Source organism: Chelonia mydas, chromosome 4 (assembly GCF_015237465.2).
Source record: "Chelonia mydas isolate rCheMyd1 chromosome 4, rCheMyd1.pri.v2, whole genome shotgun sequence".
NCBI classification, from domain to species: Eukaryota; Metazoa; Chordata; order Testudines; family Cheloniidae; genus Chelonia; species Chelonia mydas.
The window spans coordinates 11139025-11154925 of NC_057852.1; the positions used below are offsets into that span (position 1 = coordinate 11139025).

The following is a 15901-nucleotide window of genomic DNA, read 5'->3' on the forward strand; positions in this document are numbered from 1 at the left end:
CTTCGCAGTGATAACACTAGGTCATGTGATAAATCACTATTCTTTATAGTGCAGTAGTGCCTAGAGAGCCTGATGAGGGCCCCTTTGTGCTAGGCTGTACGCCAGGTCTCTGCCCCAAGGAGCTCACAGTCTAAACTGAGAGGATCCTGCTCGCCGGAGGGCATAACATGTACCCCAAACTTGTGGAATTACAGGCGTTTGTGCCTCTCATGGGAAAGGAGTTGTGGAGAGGTTGTGGACAGTCCCAGTATATCTGCTGGGAAAGCCATGCAGAATCTCTCAGCCTCCAGCCTGTTCCAGGGATAGCCATCGGCTCTGTGTGGCACTCTGGCCCTCTTTGGAGCTGCCATTGACTCTGTTTCATGCTCCTGAGACCTAGCTGTCCCCTCCAGCAGTAAGTCCCACTCAGATTTCCACTGGGAATCCTGCTTTCTGTGGAGGGAAGGAAGTCAAGCTGCCCTCCTATTTCCATCCCTAGAACACCCCTCCGGGCCCACACAGTCCTGCAGAAGGTCCTTGCACTGTTTGGGGACAGCAGGGCTGTGGCCGTCCACTCTACCCCGTAGCAGAGGGTTTGGCATGTAGTTCTCAGTTTGTTTTTCTTTCTGTGATTCTGTGGTTGGTATTTGGAGCCAAAATGCAGATCTGAAATGCCTGGCTTGCTACATCATTTTTAACCTCCTGAGACAAATCCCTTGTTCTTTGAAATGCTTCTAAAACACCAAATGCTGGAAGGAAGCAGCGGGGGGTGGGAGGGTGTATTACCCAGAATTCCATGGAAACAAAATGTGGCCCAGATTCTGCTGCTAAGCAGTGCCTTGTGGCACTAACAGACCCATTGACTATAGTGAGGCTATTTGCAATATAAGGCCCTACTCATGTGGGGAGGGTGACCGCATCTGGCCCTCTGCTGAGAGCAGTGCCACTGTGCACTGCTCTGTGTATGGCATGCAAAGTATATGAAAAACATCCAGTAAACTGTGCTGAAGCAACCTCTTCCGGGTCTAGGTTAACAGGACAGAGTAATAGGGGAAATGTTCCTGCATATATTGGGTTAAATTAAATTAGAGCATCAATACTTTCATTGAGAAGCCATGATCAATAGGGTTTCATTAGCGCTTCTTGCTTCAGATAGACTAATACTACTGTCGTGCTGTCTGGAGTGGCTCACCACCGAGAGTGCCTACCTCAGGGCAGACTGCCAGAAACAGGGCAGACACCCCAAACTGATAGTGTACTCTGTAATTACATTTGCTACTGACTTGGTGATATCTAAACTCCTGGATCACTGTCACAGTCTTACCATGGAGTCAGGTAGTCCCTTAGACTCTCAGGTCTATCTTGCCCTCCAGGCAAGCTGGACTGTGTGAAAAATGGTTACTTACACCAAAAATCACACCATATTTGGTTGCTTCCAGTCTCAAGAGACCAGCCACTTACCTCAGATCAACTGGTACCCTAGATCTTACACTGAAGACGATGCTGGTAGCCAATTCTATAGTAAACTAACGTTTTATTAGCTAAGAAAAGGAAATAAGAGTTATTGAGAGATTAAAGCAGGTAAAATATATGTAGAGGTGAGTCACAATCCATAATTCCAAATCGTAGCAGAGATGTAGTAATCTGCCAGTTTCCCAAAAGTCTCTCAGGACTACCCAGAATAACCCTGTGGATCTCTTGTCTTCTCGTTCAGTTAGAATCCAAACTGTCCAGAGATGAAGCGTTTTTCCCTGAATCCATTCTTATAGCTTCTACGCACAGAAAACAAGCTGACAGGGTCACTACCCACGTGGGCTCTTCCTTTGATGACGGAGAGGGAGGAATGCATTTGTTAGTCTCTAAGGTGCCACAAGTCCTCCTTTTTCTTTTTGCAGATACAGACTAACATGGCTGCTACTCTGAAACCTATCTTTAGAGTCTTTGACCTCCAATCCTCACTTGTTTTGAAATTAGCACTTTTCTGTTAAAATTCTTCATTTGGATTCCACAAGGCTTCTTCCTTGATTGGTAGGTTATTTAGTTACAGGGGTGTACACAGTGTAAGTGTGTGCTATTACATTATAACGGGATATAGATACATGAAAACAATGCCAGTAACATCCCATTAGTTTTCTTGAAGTTTAAACACCAAATACACTCCTATACATTAAACAATCACTTTAATCTATACTAATACACAAGTAAATTGGCCTGGGGCTTTGGCATGAGCTGGCACCTGATCTGCCGGAATCACAAGTTCTTAATACAATTAGCTATTGAGCACCACAGAACACACAGGCATTCTTAGGTCATTTTATGGAAAACCTGAGATTGCAGTGCACATGTGTGCTGCAGCCCAGGCCCCCAGCTGGTACAAATTTGCAAAGCGCCAATGAAATCCGTGGTGCTCCTCTTATTTACACCTGCTGAGGATCTGGCCCTACATGTCTAAGCGTATGTCTACACTGCAGTCAGAGGTGTGATTGCAGGGGTGGGGAGGACTGGCTACCCTCTGTGTTCCTCCTGTCCATATGTGTGTGTTATCGCTGCACGCACTGGAGACGTTGCTGCTCCCATTAGTGAGAGAGGGTGACCCTTCCGCGATTGATTCCTGGGGTCCTTGAGGCCTGCACTCAGGGTCACCTGACTGTTTCCCCAGCTAGAGACTCTCCATATTCTGTAATCTGCTACATGTCTTGTCCTCCTAGAGATCCCCCCAGAGCTCCTGCTCTAAGCCTGAGGGCTGCTGCCCAGTAAAGGGTACCCTGTCACAGAGACAAGTGGGTGGATGCTCGTTTCATTTCCTGCTGCCAGCTATGCAAGCAAGGCAGCAGAAATAGAGCTTGTAGCCTGCAGCCCTTGACTGATCTAATAGGGCTGCTCAAGAAGTTGAGCTTATCCAGGGAGTTGATACATTTAAATGAGCAGATGTGACACGTTGTGAGTGATAGAGGACAGTCGTGTCCCGTCCGTCTCATCACCACCACACACACACACACACACACACACACTCCCATACGGCACAGGTCACGGTGATACCATGAAGAAAAGGAGGACTTGTGGCACCTTAGAGACTAACCAATTTATTTGAGCATGAGCTTTCGTGAGCTACAGCTCACTTCATCGGATGCAGCTCACATCGGATGTAGCTCACGAAAGCTTATGCTCAAATAAATTGGTTAGTCTCTAAGGTGCCACAAGTACTCCTTTTTCTTTTTGCGAATACAGACTAACACGGCTGTTACTCTGAAACCGGTGATACCATGGTGGCCTTCCCACAGCATCCATTTCTCTCTTGCTATTGAGTGAACAAAGCAGTCAGACCATACAGTGCCCTTGAAGTGCATTTAGAGATAGATGTTTGACAAATGAGATTTAAAAAATCCAGAAAAAGGCGACCAGGGAGGAGGGGACCCCCTAGACAAAGAGCTGTATGTTTGAGCAAGCATAGCTATAGATATGTATTGGAGGGTCAACACTGGAAGAGCTCTTTAATCAAAGCCCTAGCCTGATGCCTCTTTGAGAACTAAAAGGGTGTGTTTATCTAAGACATGGAGATGTAATTTCGGTTTACGCTCTGTTAGCACAACTAATCCTTTCACTAAAGTTCAGCGTATGCCAATGCGGTCAATGGACTGATTGTGCGAAGTGAAGCATACGTACACAGCAGTTTATGTACTACATCCTACCACTTCCTGCCCCTTGCCTCACTGCCCACTCCCTTCTTGCAGTCCTTTGGCCTTATACATTCGAGAGCTAAAAATGCCCAAATTAATTTCTGTGCCTTGAATAGATCCCTTGCATTTCAGGAGACCTGCTTTCACAGCGCATCTGTGAGAAGCAGCTGTGCTACAGCCTTTCGCAGAACAAAAGGCAAATTGAAGAGGTAGGCAGTTGACAAATGTGAAAGGAATGAAGAGGTGTTACCATGTTGACAGCACCTAGTACAGTATGTGCATTTTCAGTATGAGTGACGGGAAGTCAATTGAAGAAGAGGTGATTATGACCAAGTAAGGATTAGCTGGAGCTGGGTGAGCTGCTCTTGAGAAAAGATCATTGAGAAAAGGCAAGTAGAGTTTGATCTTCAAGCTCCTCTCTGTGCTCTTTCTGCTGCTTTGAATATTTTTGTCTATTGCAACCATTCTCCGTTGAAATCACTGGCATTTTTTGGGAAATCTTATAAATAGTTTATCAGCAGTTCAGTGTCACTTAAAAAGTAGAGCTGTATTTTTTATAGCTTTCCCTGCAAACAAACCCACATGCCTAAGTGACACCGCACAGCTGTTAAACACTGATCAAAACTAAAGGGCCAGTCATTTCAGTGGAGAATTGCTGTAGTACAAGTCACCAGGAACAATAGAGGGATGGAAAACCAAGGTTCATGCTACAAGTAGCTCTTGTGTATTTTCTTTGTGGCTGTGCTTGCAAGACAATTTCACAACCTTCCCATCTGCTTTCTATCTGGGAATGATAGTGTGGAAGATGGCTTGAGCAAACAGTTCATAAACTCAGCCTGCTGAAAGTCATCTTGAACCTATAGCTTCTTCCTCCATTATTTAAGAGAAGAATGTGTGTGACTAGCTCTTTTAGGTGACCCCCCTCAGATCAGATTGGCAGGAACCTTTTGGGGGAGGTTTTCCCTCCTTCATCTGTAGCATGGGGTATGGATCACCTGTTGGCATCTTCTGGGCATATCTCAGTCCGTTCCCTGTTGCGGGGACCTTGGGCCTTGGTGGCACCTTGACCCCTCCTCTTCTGTCTGCGGCACACAATTTAGTTTCCTGAGGACTGAAATGTTTTTGTCTAACTAAATCCTTTGGGTTTAATATAGAGAGATGAGGATGAAAGGTAATGGTTTATAGGCTGTGATATGCAGGAGGTTAGACTAGGAACCTCCTGACTAGATGATCTGATGGTCCCTTTGGTCTTAAACTTTATGAGGTATGAAACTCACGTCCACAGCTTTTTACTCATTGTCCCTTAAAGTCTGTTCCTACCTCCTTGTCCCCACCTCCATTATATGTAGTGGCCTGATCCAAAGCCCGTTGAAGTCTGTAGAAAGAACCCCATTGTTTACAATTGGCTTTGGGTCAAGACCCAGCAATGGCCCCAGAAGTTTGTATTATTCTCATGAGTAAAATATGTTTATCTTGGGGCCTGTCATTGTGGGGATATTTGTAGCTAGACTGATGCAGCTGCAAGTAACTGAAGACCATACCACAAGGCAGACATGCAAGGGGGTAGGGGTAAGGCTAACTTAGATTTCATGACTTCTGAGAGCTTAACAATGCAAATGTAGAGTGGACTTTTTTCAATAGCTTTCCACTCTGCTCCCAGTGAAGTCAATGATAAAATACTTCAGTAGCAGCAGAGTTGGGCCATCACGGAATGAGTCTGAAAGTCCCATCCGTAATCGTCTCGTCACATGGTTTTTTGTATAGCATTTCCTAGGATTATTTTTTTTAAAGAACAAAATAATCAAAAGATGCCTCCACTATTTACTTAGACAATTTCCCCTAGACACTGCAGAATGCTACAAGTGACACTAGAGCTGCAAGCCTTGCTGTTGAAAATACTCTGTGCCCTGCACATAAAATCTGGCCACACATATCGCAGTGGGGTCTGCTAGGTGCTGAGCCCCTTTGAACATCTTAATTAGGAACCAGTGTCGGAGCTAAGCTTGTTTGGAAATCTGGTGCCAACTGTGGGTGCTGGGGACTTGAAAATGTGAATTTGTGCTTGTTTGAAAATCTGGCCATGAGATGGCCGCTGTAGGCTTCCTGAAGTGTTTGTAGGATTTAGTAGACTTTTAGGCCCAGACCTCTTGTCCACAGTCAGTGGACTTGTCTCCATGGTACAACAAGGCTCACTACTAAAGAGCACCAGCGTGTTGCACACTAACTGGCCTGTGTGGACCCTGCTAGCACGCACTAAGAGTTCCCTAGTGTGCTTTAACTGGGACTACTCGGTGTGTCTAAAGTTTCATAGAGGTTAACACCAGAAGGGGCTTCGAGCTCATCAGCTCATCTACTCTGACCTGCACATCACAGGCCATTACATTCCACCCAGCTAACCCTGTGTTGAGGGTGACTTTTTGGTTAAACTAAAGCAGTTTAGTCTTCAGGAGACAGAGAACAGGAGAGACCAAGGTGCAACCAATGCCCGAGGCCCCTGGATGGCAGGGAACCCATGAGGTGAGACCTGCTCAGATAATCCTAGCTGGTGATCCATGCCCCATGCTGCAGTGGGGGGAATCTCAAGATACCGCATGTGTACACGATTTCCAGGGCCAGCACCTTAGCACCTCACAGATTTAGCATTGTCCACAGGTGAAGAGTACGACACAGCATTCTGCGCTGCTTAGGCAACTCTACAAGGTACAGTAGGAAATGCTACTGCACGTGTGCACACTTACAGCCCTCGTCCATTCTCGACCACTGAGTAGCATATGGATCCATAACTGGTCTTTGTTGCTTGTCTTTCAGGTCACCCTTTGCCGACTACTGCAAGCTGATAAGATAACAATGGGAGTGACTGTGGGGAGTGGCTGGTGTCACTCGGCTCACAGCGTCTCCTTTGCAGCTGGGCTCTTAGCACTGCCAAGTACACGTGAGGCTGCACCTGATACCCGAGGGGAGCAAGCACTTTAGAAGGAAGCTGCGAAACCCACTCATGCACGTACATGCATCTGTTTAGGGTTACTGTTGGGACACGCACAGCGATGTAGGTGCTGACGTACCCACACCTGCTCCCGGAGAGATGATGGTTCGGCGAGGGCTGAGTGCCTGGCTCCCGCGAATGGTCGTTCTGCTTGTGGTGCTCTGCTCTGCCGTGTCCGTCCTCTACATGTTGGCCTGTACGCCGAAGGGCATCGATGAGCAGCTTGCATTCCCCAGGGCCAACAGCCCAACAGGAAAGGAGGGGTACCAGGCCATTCTGCAGGAGCGGGAGGAGCAGCACCACAATTACATCAACAGCCTCAAGAAGCAAATCGCGCAGCTGAAGGATGAGCTGCAGGAGCGGAGCGAGCAGCTGAAGAGCCTGCAGGACCATTACACGGACTCGCTGGGCCCGGGGCTGGAGCACAGCAACCCAGAGAAGACCCCCGCTGACCTGCTGGAGTTCCTGCGCTCCCAAATAGACAGAGCTGAGGTGCACGCCGGCGCCAAGTTGCCCACGGAGTACGCGGCTGTGCCCTTCGAGAGTTTCACCCTGCAGAAGGTGTATCAGCTGGAGACAGGGCTGACACGCCACCCCGAGGAGAAACCCGTGAGGAAGGACAAGCGGGACGAGCTAGCGGAGGCTATTGAGTTGGCCCTGGAAACTTTAAACAGCCAAAACAGTGATAGCAACACAAACCATCACATGTACGCAGCCTCGGACTTCATAGAAGGTTTGTACCTGTGGGAACAGGACTCCTTGTTGATGCGGGAGTTTGGTGCTGGTGAAGGTCTCTGGTGTTACCACATGGGCGTCTGCCCATCCTCTGTCTATCCACAGAACACACACAGTTCAGGCAGCTTCAGCCACGGCTTCCCAGTGCTATCCCCAGCCAAAGTGCCTCACCCCTGACCTGAAGGGCTACCTCTAGAGATCAGGGGTAATATTAAGGGCGTTTCTATTCTGAAAGGTGTTGACGTATTTTGGATGACGATGTCATAATTATATTATAATAATATCACTGTGAAGAATATGGGGTGCAGTGTCCCAGCGACTATTGAGAGCTAATGAACGTGGATCACCATGGTGCCATGGTTAGCCAAATTTCGTGGTGCATTTGTCCGAATGTCTCTCCCCATTCGGTCCTAGGCCTCTTTGCTGACTTTGCATGTCACTGCATGTTATGTTGACCATGAGGCATGGTAGAAAAAAGAAGAGTTAGCAGTGCTAGAAAGCAACCTCATCACTGGTAATACAGTAGCCCTGGATTCACTTTCTTCGTGTGCCTGCATTCCCCTTTTTCTGTCTGATGCCAGTAGCTGTAAAGGAGATTTAAGATGCATGGCTAATTAATCCAGCTGAATTTAAGATAAAGGAGGAAATTTATCTCCTTGCTCTTCTGGCATTTCGGCTGCAGCCTTCTAGCTGACATTTGCTGAGAGTGCTACATGCCTGCCTTTTCCAGAGGGACCACTCTCAGTCACTGCATCTTGCCGGACAGGAATGCAGATTCAAGAGCACCTTTGTGGGGTCCCTGCCTCTTGGCTGAATAGCTTATGAACCCTACAGCCTTTGGGTACTAAGGGATGCTTTCTTCATCTGATCTCGATTAGCAAAGGTGGGACTAACGCGTTCTCTGGGATGGTGGAGACAAACCATCTCTGCTTTAGTCACTGGTCAGTTGTTACTTTCCCAGCTGCCTCCCCACTGCCAAAGTCTTTCCCCACTGCTTGCCCCCAGCCAGAGCCCTTTCCCCACTGCTTGCCCCCAGCCAGAGCCCTTTCCCCACTGCCGGAGCCTTTTCCTGGTGCCAGAGTCTCTCACTGCGACAGGGAAAGGCTCCAGCAGCGGAGAGGCAGTGAGATGCTACACTGCTAAACATAGCTATGTAGCTGTGGGAGGCACTGTTTGGGCTTGCAGAGCACTGTGTAGGATATATACCTTGGGGTTGAGGCATATAGGGCACTCTGCTCTACTCTACGGTAGTCACGTAAGCCCTAGCTCACTGTCTCCAGTGCTATTTATACCCATGCTTGCTGGGAGTGCGGTGTCCATACTCTACGGGCCGCCATACGGGTAGACGTACCTTGAGTTGCTTGTTTCTCACCCTGCACCCTCCAGATCCCCAGCCTATTGTTTAAGAATATAAATATATGATGATGATTTATTCTTTGTATTACTCTAATGCCTGGGAGCTCCAGCCATGGACAGGACTCCACTGCTCTAGGAGCTGTGCAAACACCGCAATAGCTAGATTTCAGTAATAGGGTTCTTCTAGTGTACATGAGAGAACGTATAGAAAATGAGAAACCGAGAGCCAGCGTATTCTTGGGATAGGTTAGAACAAAACATCATGAAACTGTTTCGCCAAAAATGACTATCAGTATAAAAATTCAGACCGGCTACTAGAGGTGATCCAGGCAATGGGCCAGAGTCTCTGCTGATGTGAATAGGTGCAGCTCCACTGATATCCTGGGAAGCAAACCCATTTTGTGCCTGCCGGAGATCAGTTGACTGGCTTATTTATGGCATATCAGTGGTTACCTTGAATTACGGAGCATGCTAAAGCTGCAGGGGAACTGCCTCGCTATTGGGGAGGGGGAGATGATTAGTAATGAGCTATTATTTATTTGTGTTACTGGAGCACCCAAGAATCCCAGCCCTGGGCCAGGACCCCACCGTGCTACGCAAAGCGATGGTATAAGGCCACTCTGAAGTCACCTCAGAGGGACAGGGCCAGTTGCAGGGGTGTAATGTGTGAGACTCAGCTAGGCCTAGGCCTTGTGCTGGCTCCCTGCTCAGAGGTGGATTTCTCCCCTTTGGGCAGTGTCATGTTTGATTGGTGCAGGTTTGCTTGGCCTCCGTGCAGGCTGTGTAAGATCAGGAAGGCTCCCTCAGAGCAGACTCAAACCCACAGCAAGTAATGAGAGTGTCTGTACTGGTAGCATCATTCATTGTCCTAGCTAAGCCGTGAATGAGCCCACTGACCATGCCATTTCTCAGTGGCAGGAGCCCAGGGGTGAAAAAACCCTTTTCTTCCTGCTTCCTAGCAAGACAGCAGCATGATAGCCTGCATCTCCAGCACCAAATCACTACTCCAGGTTAGTTCTGGGACCTGGCTTGGCTGCACAAATGGAGCAGTCAGGGCTGACTGAGAGCAAATTTGTGTGCAGAACTACTTGGAAAGTCCCTGATATCTCCCGTCTCTCTCTCTCTCCTTTTTTTTTTTTTCTTTCATCCTTGGAGAATGAAAAAAAATTCAAGCTGCCCAAAAATCAGTGGTCCTATATCTCTTAAAGGGGACAGGGGAGGGGAGCTGGTGTGCCACCATTCCATTTCATTTTAGAGTGCCTTGCTACAGAACGTGATTTGGAGACAGCAGACCTTGCTGGTGCTACAGCCCACAGGAGACTTCAATAACCGGCTAGGTTCATTGGTACGTTCTCACTGCTCAGTGCCACTCTGGCTGCACAAAGCAGGGGTGAACCGGGTTTAAGTGGCCAGTTAAGCCAGGTTTATAGCTGCTTTGTGTCTCTGGAGCAATTCAAAGCAGGTGGAGCTTGCCGGTGAATCTAGCCCATTATTGCACTGATAATGACATTTAACTTTTTTCGTCTTCAAACGGCTTCAGAAACACCAAGGAATGAACCATCTCAGCACCGTCTGTGGCAGGGTTGGAGGGGTGGTTCTCCCTGCCTGACAGCAGGGCAAATGGAGGCAGATACTTCAATGTTGCCCAAGGCAATAGGGTGAATTGGTGTTAGATCCAGGATTAGAATTCAGGGTTCCTGAGTCTGACTCTTGTGCTCTGGCCTCTGGATGCCATGGGGGAAATCCTGCCCCCCCCCCATTGAAGTCACTGGGAATTTTGCCATTTGTTTCAATAGGGCCAGGGTTTCACCCCTTGACTTTCTCTAGGTTATGTAGGCCCAGATTCAGCGAAGCACATGCTTAAATGCTACTGATTTAGGCACTTTGCTGAATATGGGCCTTAATGACACATCATTAAAGAAACCTTGATCCATTGACTCTTGAGAGCTGTTTTTACAGCTGGTATCAGTCACCTTTGTTGGCCACACAGGACCCAAGCAATGATTTACAGCAATTCCTTGCCTTCTGTGGTGAAAGGTGATAACTTCATCAGGATGTCTTAGTTCATTCCCTCTCCTCTTTCATATTTCATGTGCTTTACTGAAGGAGAGAGTTTGTCCAAGCAGCTCATTAAATTAAAGCATTTGATGGAAATGTTTCTGCTGCATGGTTTGGATGTTTTAAAATAAATCAGTACAGCCTCCTCCTCCTCAGTTTTAGACAGAACCACTTGTGTTTGGAATCTGCAAGCGACACTACTTCCTGGTGTTTCTGAGTTTAAACTCCTTCTCTGCAGCTTTGCTGTAGCCTGAGAATACTTTCCAAAAGTCCAGTTTGACTTCAGTAGCGATATTTGGCAGGGGTTGAAATTTTCCATTTTTCTTGTTCAAAAATTAAAGAGAACCACACCTCCTCTCGTCTGCTAGTAATTTAGCCTTGTAGCTGCTGTCTGCAATACTCCTCTTTTCACACAGGGACTCATGTCTGCTTGTTATAATTCTCTATCTTTTTCTCTTGTGTTTATTGGTTTTCTGCCATGTTTTGGAGTGCTAAGAGGAGACAGTGAAAGTTACCATACAGATCATAAACCTTTTAATGTGTGTAGCATAAGCATGCAAAGGCATCTTCCCATAGGGCCACAGTGAGTTCAGCCAATATGAGTTAATGAGAAACCTGTTGCTCAGTAGGGCAGGCCAAAATTCAGGTCAGCTTGTTAATTTGCGCAGTGGGTAGTGAAACTGAAAATATTTATAAATCATTCACCTTCTGGGAGGAAGTAGCTAAGAATAGCTATGACACCATCCTAAAACAGTGTGAGCGCTTTGGTCCAAAAGAAGTACTAGTAACTCAATGGACATGCTTTTATCAAAGGGGGCGGAGACCCACAAAAAGCCCAGAACCCCTTAAAAATGCACTTGCTGAATAAGCAGAGCATTGTGACTTTGTCCTCAGTCAGAAAGGGCATAAGTGATTGTCTAGTAGTTGGGATTTTAAACAAGAAAGTCTCCGGCAAGTCAGATTAACATCTGAGCTCACACTAGAACAGATGAGAAGGCAGGGTGAGCTAGTGAAAATGCATCACAAACACCTTTGGGACTCTTATAAAGGAGTGAGTTTCTGCCTGAAGGGAGTGGAATCTTCTCTAGCTAGCAGTGAGTTGAGGGAACGTGTGAGGAAGAACATATGTAAGGTTAATATACGTTCTGAAAACATTTGAGATTGTAGGGAGAAATGTAAGCTACAACAAAACCAGTTATGGCTCCGAGGGCATGCGACAGTAAGAGGAGTAAGCCTAGGTCCAGAGAAAAGTAAAGCCAAGCATGTTTCCATTGATATCAGTAGGGCTTAAGCCCATTTTTAAGTGCTTTGCTGAACTGGGGGTATAACTTTCTTGTGTTGAAGTTATTTTGTTAGGATTCTGTGATTGTATTGGGGTTAGCCCTGGAAGACAGCACCCTGACTATTAGCTATTAGAACGAAAGCAAGTCTGTCTGAGCTACAGTACAGAGAGCAGGTCCTTTCCACTTACACAGCGTGTCTGCACGGTTAGTTCACATAAACTCTCTGATATTTTTCTCCACTGTCCTAGCTTCACACAACCCACTATTCCGATTTTTTTCATCTTCCCATCTGTTTCCCATTAGATTCCAGTTTCTCTCCCGCTCCTTCCCCCCCCAAGCTCCTGTTTGACCAGTCCAAATGAGGCTTCCAAGACTCTTCCCTGAGCCCCTGTGTTTAACAAAGTGGCAAATCCTTTGTCTTGAAAAACCTGGGACTAATTTGCTTTGGCAGATTACTCCAAGCATTCTGGCAAATCTCATACATGCTGCTTTGGAAACCAGTGGACATTCTGAAACTAGTTAATGTATTGATAGCAGCAAAAATAACAGATTATCCTGTTCAGATATCATAGCTCCTATCTAAATTTAACAAAACTTGGTACTTTCTTGGGGAAACTTTTAAAGCAATTTCTTTTAGCAAGACTTGTTTGTAGGCACAGCTCATTTTCAGTAAGTTCAAACCACTTGACGTACACTTTTGAGTCACAGAACTTGTTAAAAAGGTTTTTGATGGTTTTAGGCATGGTAATGACAATGAAGGAATTCCTCAGAGAATTCAAGGAGTCTTAGTACTGAAGCAGAAGGGTGGTGATGTGTTTACATCACTAGATTGTGACTCGATTTCCCAGCTATAAAGTGGGAATCATATTTCTTTCATCTGTTTATGCCCTAATCCTGCAAAGAATCATGCATTGAGCTTAATTTAACACACTCTGATTAGTGATATTGGCTTCAACAGAACTACGCTCATGCATAATTTTTGCAGGATGTGGGAGCTTAGATTGTAAACTCCTTGATAGCAGGATGTGTTTTACTGTGTACAGCACCTAACACAATGGGGCCCTGGTTTCTGCTGGGGCCTGTAGGTTCTACTGTAATACAAGTCATAAACAACAACAATAATGAGATAGGAAAATTGGCATCTAGTTGCATGATAAAGCACCCTTCTTTCCATATTAGTGAACTGCTTACCCAGGGAAAACAAATAACAGGATAGTTACTGTTTGGCTGGAGTAGAAAAGCATGCAAAGATCTAATGGAAAATTTTAGATGGCTAAACTGTATTAAACAATCTAATGTAAGCCTTCTTTGCTATTACAAGTATCTATTTTTCAAATGTATGCAATGTGCTATGAGTGTCTCACTAGATGCACAGTCAAGATTTTAAAAACCAAACCAATTAACATAATGTTTAAAAACTAAAGAAAAAAAACAGACACTAAAGGACCACTTCCCCTGTGATTCCTAATTAAAGCCTTCTCTCTCAAGCCATCCCTTCAGAAAAAGCCTAAATAAATAGATGCACCTTGCAGCATACTCAAAACATCAACAAACTCTGCATCAGAATAACGGAGGAAGGAAATTCCAGAGCCACAGAACCTCCATTGATTCTACCTGAATCCCACCCCCGAGACATATATATCCAAGAACTATAAACTCAAGCCATTCAGGTGATCTCAGCTGGTCAGCTAAAGCACTGAGAGAGAAGAGAGGCAGTTTCTAAGATATCCAGGGCCCAAACTATACAAGACTTTATAGATCAAAACACACCTTGAAATTATTAACTTAATGAAGTGGTTGAGCTGTTAACAAAAACATGAAATTTCTCATTGAAATCAGCTCCTACCCTGGAGGGGAGCAAATGCTGAAACTCTTTATTTCTAAAAAGGGTCTGGGGTGATCGAGGGTATTATAGGCCAGTAAATCATTCTTTTGTACCCAGTAAACTAACTGAAATTATAATTAAAAGTACAGTGATAAAACACCTAGACGATGATACAATGGGGATAACCCAGTACAGCTCCTGCCACAGAAAATCATGCGTCACTAATCTATTAGAATTCTCTGAACATGTCCATAAAATCAGAGATAAAGGACAAGCAGTTACCGTCATCTTTTAGGGCTTTTAAAAAACTGGTAACAAAGTCTCTCACAAGAGGGTGTCAAGGAAACTAAGTAGTCATGGGGGCAAGAGGCAAAAATACCATTTATAATGGATCAGACATTGGCTAGGAGTCAGAAAACAGAGTGCCAAGAAATGGTCATTTGGATAAGGACCAAGATCAAAAAAGAAGGAAACCTCTTTTCCTTGGTTTCTCGCAGACCTGCATTTAACTGTGCATTCTGCTAGCCCCCAGAGTTCCTGTGAGAGAGGCAGAGAAATCCAATTATACTCTTCTGTGGATTAATTTGTTGCGGCTTTCAAACTGAATTTAAGAAGTGGGTCTGAGAGAGAATATTTAAAATGCCAATGAACCTGGGTAGGACAAAGTGATTTGCTCAAATACCCAATGTGGGGGTGGGGGTTTCATTCTTAATGGATGAATTCTAAGGCCTGTGGGCAACCTACAGCCCACAAGTTCTTGGAACAGGCCTTTGCGGGGTGCATTGGCTTTGTGCTGGCTCCTCGGCACAGGCTGAATTTCACCCATTAAGTACATAAAAACTTACTTTCCTGCAGAAACCTAATAATACACCCCTGAGCATTGGGATATTGCCATATGATATTCTGATGCTGTTAGGAGCGAGACAGGTGCTTTGGCACCATACATAGGGGTTTATTGAGACACATCAGGTGAAGAATAAGTTCAGCAGCATCACCTTGTGGTTCATCAAAAATTACACTTTGGCTTTATGAGTTTGGTGCTATATGCCCCAGAGCATGGCGTAAAGACAGGAAATTCACCACAGCAAGCAATGCAACTAATGCCCACAGTGGTATGTGGAGACCTACCCAACTCATCCACAGGAACCTGTCCTGAGGTCTCCAGGCCATTAGCAGCCTCAGTGACATGGCCCACGGCTCCATCCATATAGGGGCTAAACCCACAGAGCCCCTGTCGAGACCTATCTGCATTCACTCATGGGATGTGACTACCTACCAAACTCTAGCTTCTGGACTAACCATTCAAGGGACCTAAGCAATTTGGGGGCAGTCTGCCTTTGAGCCTGAAAAAATCCTGGCAGAAAAAGACTTTTCTCCTGACTCCAGCCAAAGGCCTGCCACAATACAAATAAGCTGGAATTTTCCAAGAAGCCTAAGGATGTAATACACCCAGCTTTGGTTGCATTTCAATGGGACTTGGGCTTCCAACTCATAGAATCATAAACTTCCCCAAGGATTCTTTGAAAAACCTCAGCCATAATCAGACTTGAAAGTACTTCCTAGCCCCAAGGAAAACTGGGTGTTTTAGGTTTATCCTAGATCTAAAGTGGCTCAAACAGTTTCTGAATTAGCCTCAAGAAAGAGTTTCTGAGATCAACTCTAGCACCTGTCCACACCCAGAGATTTCCTGGCCTCCATTGTTTTGAAGGTCATTACTGTCATACCAGCTCAGTCATACCAGAGATGTCTCAGATTCACAGCTGGTTCCCTGCACTCCAGTGCTGCCAGGCATATGCACCATGGATGGTCTCAGAAGCCAAAGTGGTGATCGTTGCAGCTGTGTGGCAACAGGGGGGTCTTCATGATGACATGCTTGGTCACCTTGCTTACCAGGGTGAAATCCCCTCAGTGAGCATCCCAAGCAATCTCCAGGTCTCTGCTGCTCATAAGCAAAGGGCAGGGTTCCGTGACATCCTCTCAGAGCCAATGGACATTACTACCCTGG

At 45.9% G+C, this 15901-nt stretch overlaps 1 protein-coding gene across 4 annotated transcripts in view; it reads left to right on the plus strand.

The window, feature by feature from the left end:
• Positions 1–15901, plus strand: part of CSGALNACT1 (chondroitin sulfate N-acetylgalactosaminyltransferase 1) — a 93671-nt gene that overhangs the window by 54850 nt on the left and 22920 nt on the right. For all 4 annotated transcript variants that reach the window (XM_043544432.1, XM_007062836.4, XM_043544433.1 and 1 more), the window contains one exon: positions 6465–7372. In XM_043544432.1, the coding sequence (XP_043400367.1) occupies positions 6739–7372 (634 nt within the window). In that variant the 5' untranslated portion in view covers positions 6465–6738. The remainder of the gene's footprint in view (positions 1–6464; positions 7373–15901) is intronic.